This window comes from Lactuca sativa, chromosome 5 (genome assembly GCF_002870075.4).
Source record: "Lactuca sativa cultivar Salinas chromosome 5, Lsat_Salinas_v11, whole genome shotgun sequence".
Classification (NCBI taxonomy): domain Eukaryota; kingdom Viridiplantae; phylum Streptophyta; class Magnoliopsida; order Asterales; family Asteraceae; genus Lactuca; species Lactuca sativa.
This window is the reverse complement of record NC_056627.2, coordinates 43,733,117-43,740,932: the sequence shown is the minus strand read 5'-3', so window position 1 is coordinate 43,740,932 and position 7,816 is coordinate 43,733,117. Positions and strand designations below refer to the sequence as shown.

Sequence of the window (7,816 nt, the reverse complement as noted above, 5' to 3'; positions counted from 1 at the left end):
TGAGGAGTGATGTTATGGTTCGAGTACCATATATCGGAGCGGATTGAGGAGTGATGTTATGGTTCGAGTACCATACATCGGAGCGTATTGAGGAGTGATGTTATGGTTCGAGTACCATACATCGGAGCGTATTGAGGAGTGATGTTATGGTTCGAGTACCATACATCGGAGCGTATTGAGAAGTGATGTTATGGTTCGAGTACCATACATCGGAGTAGATGGAGAAGTGATGCTATGGTTCGGGTACCATACACCGGAGCATATTGAGAAGAGATGTCATGGGATGAGTACCATGGTTCGTAGTGAATGATGCTTGTGGTTCTCTGGTTATTCGCTACTAGAAAAACAGCCTTTTACGACGCTCATTGCGCGTCGTAAAACGCTCAGACGACGCGCAAATGCGCGTCAAGAAAGGCCCTGTCATAAAGAGAGACGACGCACATTTACGGCGCGCATTTACAACGCACGGTTATGACACGCAATGCGTATCAAGGAAGGCCCTGTCATAAAGGAAGGCGACACGCATTTCCGTGTCGTAACATTATGACACGCATGTTTATGACACGCAATGCGTATCTAGGAAGCCCCTGTCAAGAAAGGCCATGTCATAAATGAAGACGACACACATTTTTGCATATCATAATTTTAAATATTAAAAAAAAATTATTTACAGATTTACTAATTTTCAGATTAAATTTGCATTTAATGTCTCATAACATAAAATAAAATGCTATATACAAAAAATACAATCCATTGCATAAAATTTATTGTCATACAAATAACAAACTTTATTTCATATTCATACATATGATTACATTATTCATTAAAAACATATACCTACATCTTCCCCTAAATGTTATTACATGATGTTGGCCACTTCATTGATGGATCACCAAGAGGAAAACCAACAACTGCCCTAAAATGTTCCATGATGTGCAACATTTAATAAAGTAAAATACCTCCTAAAAACAAAATTGCACAAGAAACAACACATCATAATGAGAAATTACTAACATGAATGGAAGAAGTACACTATAAATTTTTTTTACCGAGAATGCCATGGACGATCAGGTGCTTCAAAGTTTGTCCAAGCTGCCAAACAAAGACTGCATGCAAACCAAAACAAACATATGTACAATTGAAATGAAGAATGCAACACTTGTATATCTGCAAAAAACTTGAAAAAAACAACAAAGATTTAATGTTTATATATAGCAAGACCATATATATATATATATATATATATATATATATATATATATATACACACACACACACACACACACAATTCCAACAGCTAATTCAAGAAGCTTAATTCTCTAATCAAGAGTGTCTCTTTGGAATTATTTTGGTCATTGCCTATGTGAAGTAAATTCAAGAACGGAAGTGGAAGTTATTTGAAGGGCTTTTTGGTAAATTTTATTAGTTAAAGGTGATGTTTACAGAAAGAAGTGGTATATCTTGAGTAAGATTGCCAATCAATTGCCCAAAAGAAGGTAAATGGTTTGGACCACTAGTGTTAACCATTGCCATCTTTACCAAATCACCTGAAAGAAAATTGTAAAGTAAATAATTCAAGCATTATAATTATATTCATATATGTCATTTAGTTTTATGTTGTATTTCCCAAGTTTTACCAAAGAAAAGAAAAAAAAAGGAGAGAAAAGAAGATTATATTTTCATGTTTCCAGGCTTGAAAAAATAAAAGGTAAATAAACATTTTAATAATTTATGTGTTCCCGAGTTTGAAGAAAAAGAAAAGAAATTAAATTCACATCTTATTTTAAGGAACCAAATCCTTCCAAATTGGAAGGGAAGATTATCCTTTCTCTTCTTTCCATTATAAAAACTCAGGAACATCAAAAAACATTTCTTGTCTTCTAAGTTTCATTCACTTGTCTCTTTAAGTGGGACTCAGGAAGTAAGCATTTAATAGAGTTGGAAGAAGAGTATAGTTTAGTTTAGTTTTTGTACCACTTTCACCATCTGAGATATCTGCAAGCCTTGCAATGCCATCAGTCAGTTCTTGTTCATGTTCCTGCGTTATATATCATTATTATTATTATTATTATTATTTCAATCATAGATCATACATTACATGTTTTCAAAATTAACTAACCTTGAGCATTTTCTTAGTTTTCTGTATTTCGACAGGATCTGGATGACTAGACCCAAATACCCTTTCAACCTGTGGCATGAATGTTAAAATTCCTTTCCCTTCTTGTAAATAAAATATACAATATACATATATGATATATCTGCAATTATCATGTATGTACCTCTTTTATAAGAGTATCAGTGTGAAGTGACTGAATATTGTCTCGACCCTTCTTTCCAATGCCATTATGTGATCGTGGAAAATCTTTTCTTGATGTTGCTGCTGCTTGACTTTTGGGCAACCCTCTACCTCTCCTTGCACCTCCACCTCCACCAGGACCATTATCACGTCCGACGGGTCTACTCATTCCATGAACTGAATACCTGATCCACCATTGTATATCCTCTGGTGATATCTGCATCAAGTATCAAGCAATATTTTATTTAAGACATGGTATATCACCCATGATTTTAATTTTCTACACATACCTATGCAAGATTAACCCATTCCCATGTCTCATTTGCTGTACTAATATCATAAACTAATGCATGCCGACCCTGAAAGTATATTTTTTCCAGCATAAAATTTGGAGGTGGAGCTACAAGCAATATCAAATTACCTCAACGGGGTTGTGATCTGTTATAACTGCTTCATAAAAATTGTTGTCATCAGGCCATCTGGTTCTCACTTCTCTTCCAATCAATGGGGAGAATGTTGATGTTTCAGTAGACTCATTTGCAACTAGCCCAGAAGTCACATGATTACCAAGCTGGCCCCACCCACTTGGCCCTGATGGAGGGTATTGCATTTTCAGGGAAGATCCTGCCCCCATTATCTGACCACCACCACCACACTGCCAATTGCGATTTACAAATTACAAACATATCATAATAAAAAACAAAATACCAATGTGGTATGGAATGGGCTTACATATTTCTTGTTTTTCCCTTTTGTCCCTGAGACAGGTGCTCTTCTAGCAGATGAAGAAGCAGCTTTCCTTTGATGATTCTTCCAACACGATCATATTTAACTTCTCCTTCACTTGAGATTTCAGCTTCTCTTTGTTCACTTTATAATTCTTATACAACAATTTAGTTTGTGAAGGAGCAGCTTGCATATGGACATCATTGCCCTTCTCAAATACTTCTCATGCATGTATGTTCAGTTGCTTGAACTCCATTGCTTGTCCACTTACTCTATTCTGGTTATCCCCCTGCAATTCAACAAAATATAATAATATTAACTTTTGAGAAAATATTTATAATAAATAAATAAATAAATAAAGATAAATCAATAAAGGTTATTACTCACAGCATAGAACTTCTCATTTTTTTATAATTCTCATTTATAAAAAATTAACTATTTCATCAAACTATTAATTATTATGCTTTCAGCTACACAAAGTCATTGACTCCACATCCGCTTCTACCGACGACAGCTTCGCCTCTGGTCTCCTGTCGACGACACCAACAAAGTTTCCTCCTCCGGCCTCCAGCCGCTTCCGCCTCCCCCCCATTTCACATTGTTTATAGGTACAATCGACTTTTTGGGTGTAGTTTATTAATTCGTTGATTAATTGTTGTGTTGATGCCAGTGTCTGCCATGTAACAGACCTGATTACGCGAGTGCTGTTTAAGTGCAATTTCTTCGGAATTTTGATGATTGATGCAAAATTTTATGATTAAAGCAGTTATTCTAGATCAATAATATCAATTCAATATCCTGGTTCTTGTAGTTTCCTTTGATCCTAATTTTCTAGGTTTTTGATTTATTATTGTTTATAGTGTTAGCTTTCGTTATCAATGGTTATATAGTAATCAGCAATTGGATCCATAGTTTTAAACAGCCAATTTACTTGTGAAAGTTGAAAAAAAAACACTTTCACCAATTGTAGTATTCTTTGGTTTTGTTATGTCAACCTTATTGAACTGTTTGTTTGGCAAAGTTTCATTTACATTTGGTTGTTTATGAATGAAGTGATTGCTCAAAATGCTAATTCACACCATGATTATATATGTTTTGGCTTTCCTGTTCCTAGAATGATCTTCATTAGCTTTGTTTTATTTAGGAAATCCAATAAAACAAAATCTTCATTGACTTTGTTTTATAACTGGAGGCATAGCATTCTACTGAAGAATATGTACTTTTGAATAATTAAATATTAAAATTGCTTATGGTTAGTAATATAAAATATAAAGTTTGTCTCCTAAAAACTAATTTATAAGCTTAGTGCAATCTAACCATTTTTTAAAACAAATTTTGCTATTCATCTTTCAAGTTTCAATCAAGCATCGGTTACTTTAATAGAACTTCCTGTTTCTGATATATCAAAATCTATATATAATCCCTTCATCCTTAGTTTTTTTGTCATATCAATTTTTTAGTCTGATGCTAGATTGTTTCTAGTCTGGAGTTTGAGTCATAATAAATCAATACTCATAAAATAAATAAATAAATAAATAAATAACAAGTAAACCAGGGTAGGGGCATATAAGTAATTAAGAAGTTGAGTTACCTACACCATAAGACTTTCAAACTATGTAACTAAAAATTGAGATTGTTCTTATTTTAGGATTTTACATATGGAGGAGGTAGTAGTGCAAACAACCAAGGTTAGGTGAAGAAGAAAAAAGATTTTGTAAACCCAAAACAAAATATCTTGAAGTATGTTACTGGTTTGGAACTACAAAACACTTGTATAAAATATACAGGTTATTTAATTTATAGTTAGATCACTTAAATTCCAAAAAACAAAATTATTATAGTATTGTAGTTTCATTTCTCATTAAAATATTTTACTTCCAATGTATATCTTATTAGGACATTGTATTTTGAAATTGAACCATTCGTTTCAGTTGGAATGGTGATCTATGTGTTTCGCAACAACATCCATGGAGTGGAATTGGGTGATGAATAAGGCTAGAATGCAAAGCCGGAATGGGCTGGAATGCAATCAGGAATGAATTGCAGGAATGGGGGATGTGACATCAAGTACGGTTGTTTATGGTGTATTAGATGCTATAATATGGTGTATTAGATTCTTTTATGCGATGGTTGTAAATAGATAGGATATATATAGAGTACGGTTAAATAGCTGTACTCTATTAGGCATGGAATCTAATACACCCCTCTACTAATACGCCCTCTATGTATGTACTATATTCATACTTTCAACCGTATTATATTATACTTTTTCTAGTAGTGAAATTATACCTTTTATAATGCCATCAATATTTTTTTGTGTCATTCGTTCATGAACCTGTAACATAAACAATAAGTTAAGATTTTTTTTCCAAATATATTTGACAGATAACAAACCTTCTTAATGATGCAAATAATTCTTAAGAAAGTTTTCTAGCCTCTTCAATTGATGTTTCATTAGCTCTAACTTCATGTTCGACCATGTAAATGATAACTTTAAGGATACTCCACAAAAAATATGTGAAGAAAGAGATTTACTGTTAGATTCCTATGATCCATTCGTATGTGTTTCTCTCAATCTTGCAATATAAGTTTGAATCAAATGATTTAACAATGACCAAAGCAAAACTGACATTTCAACAAACACTTTTAGGGCAGAATTCATATCAATCATAACCAAAGAATTTAATAACTTACCGTATCTGAGGAGTCCCAGCACACCATGAACACCTTCAAGAAACCAAACCCAAGCAAATATCCAACCTAAAAAAGTGTTAGTGGTGGTGGCTGGCAAATTCCTTGATGTACATTGGTGGCGAGGGTGTGAGGTTGTGGTCTTGATACGTTGGGGATGATGTTGTGGTGGTTTTTTCCCAGAGGGAGGAAGGGACGTCAGCTGTCCCGCACCACCGTGGATGCCAACTGGCCCGACATCAGTGATCTGAGCAGATCGGAAAAATGTAAAGAGGGAATGATCCTAGGACAGGTTTCATTGAGCAATTTGATGCATGTGAATGAGAAATGAAGAACTCACAGAATATAAGATAAAAAAATATTACTTGTAAGAAATCAATTTTTCAATATTAGGGCTCAAACCTACCTGAATAGTAACCTGGTATGACGGAGGGTCCTTCAAGAAGAAAGAAGCGAGCATCAGGTGGTTTAAAATTGAGGTCCATGGTGGAGGCGTGAATAAGAAGAAGAGACCTACAGGATAGTCGACAAAATAGATAAGTAAAACAAAGTACATGGGAGGTGTCCACTAGAGATGGAGTAGCATCCGATGAGACCAAGAGGCTCCCACTGTTTTCATCGATTAGACCTCCACCCAAACCTTTCCTCCCTCTGTTTATTTCAGCGAAATCAGACAAGAAACCGACTCACTTACCCCGATTTCTACCGATGACGGAGTCTAAGAAGCCAAGGAAAGCTCACCAAGAACCGATAATTACCTCCTCCTCCTCACGAATAGATCGATCATCCCGATCTACTAGTCGCTACTTGCCCTACTCCATCGGACTAGTTGAGTCCCCTCCCTACGTGTAATCTAATGGCGACAAGGAAGAACGACCAAGGAGACCGTCGGAGCGCCTTCCCCCTAGCTGCGGCAGACAAGGGAAGCATCGCTGCTAGAGGTGTTTCCCCTTTCTCGATTGATTACATCATCGAGCCACCATGGTTGATTGCATTCCCATCTTCCTTGCTCGATAGATGAACCACGACCACCGGACCAAAACTCTCGCTACCTTCGTTATTCTAATTCCCCTTTTTCGGTTTATCTGTGGGGAATAAGAAACAAACAAGAATCAAGATTTGCATTCTTAATATTGAGACTTGAGAGTATAATACTGAATTAGGGCTTTTTCTGACAATTTCAACATCGAGTGGGAGATATGGTGGTTCCAGTGGGTAGAAGTAAATGAGCCTTGATCGATGTCAACGAACGGGGAAGAATCGGTGGCGGCGGTCGGAGTGCAAGGGAAAGATGCAAGCAACACTTGATGTAGGGAGGCGGAGGATGACCGGAGAAGATTTTTGTGGTCAAAGAACATACCCAGAGCTAAAGAGGGGAAACAAGGAAGGAAGGCGGGTTTTCTAATTTTTTTATTTCCTTTTTCCCGCAGCTAGTTGTTGAAGAGCGCGTTTGTAAAATTATAAAGCGACATTTCTAGACGATACGCCTTTAACATAAGCGCCCTCCGTGTTTTTTTGTGAGACACTAATTCTAGGGCACGCAAAAATGCGCGTCCAAAATTCTTTAAATTTCTAAAGATTTGACATTATTTTTAGGGCACGCCCTTTTGCGTATCATTGATCAGTGCGTGTCGTAAAAAGCGTGTCATTAAAGGTCTGTTTTCTAGTATTGATTCGGTCACGATTGATGAGGTAGAGATTGGACGCTATGAATTTTAGGCCTGTGGGCCATGATTGAGTTCGGAGAGGCGTCCCTTGAGAGAGAGGCCGAGAGCCTTTCAGAGTATTTTGGCAAGGAGTCAGAGGGAGGGGAGAATTTCGGTCTGAGTTGAGCAATCAGTCGATAGTGGAGATGTCACCTTCTATGACCTGGGTGGTGCTATTTATGTTCGTGTGCGGAACATGAGAGGCATGATGTTAGGTTTTGGGTTTGCGGGTAAACCCTGCAGGTTGTCATTGATGATGATTTCCCATCAGAGTATCAGATAGCATGTGTGCCGCGGGGCAGTGATTTACCGTGAGCAGATAGTCAGTTGGGACTGAGATAGTCGAGGACCACGTTACACCTATTTGAGTATAATAGGGCATATTGTAGAGGTATCA

General features: G+C 36.5%; 1 protein-coding gene across 1 annotated transcript; it reads right to left on the bottom strand.

Annotated features, from left to right (window-relative positions):
* Positions 1-735: 735 nt before the first annotated feature.
* LOC111911451 (protein EMSY-LIKE 3) lies at positions 736-7,155 on the bottom strand. Its single transcript, XM_052764154.1, has 12 exons — positions 6,408-7,155; positions 6,120-6,226; positions 5,717-5,996; positions 5,312-5,357; positions 3,029-3,311; positions 2,718-2,951; positions 2,280-2,513; positions 2,120-2,188; positions 1,975-2,038; positions 1,444-1,547; positions 1,050-1,177; positions 736-962 (listed from the first exon to the last, which is right to left on the bottom strand). The coding sequence occupies exons 6-12, from the start codon at positions 2,928-2,930 to the stop codon at positions 917-919; spliced, it is 858 nt and encodes a 285-aa protein (XP_052620114.1). The 5' UTR covers positions 2,931-2,951; positions 3,029-3,311; positions 5,312-5,357; positions 5,717-5,996; positions 6,120-6,226; positions 6,408-7,155; the 3' UTR covers positions 736-916.
* Between the last annotated feature and the right edge of the window lie 661 nt (positions 7,156-7,816).

Coding starts and splice junctions, on each gene's coding strand:
- LOC111911451 (XM_052764154.1), bottom strand. CDS start 2,930: ATGGGGGCAGGATCTTCCCTGAAAATGCAATACCCTCCATCAGGGCCA. Junction 2,189..2,279: donor CTGATACTCTTATAAAAGAG/GTACATACATGA, acceptor TTCATGCCACAG/GTTGAAAGGGTATTTGGGTC. Junction 2,039..2,119: donor AAACTAAGAAAATGCTCAAG/GTTAGTTAATTT, acceptor TATATAACGCAG/GAACATGAACAAGAACTGAC.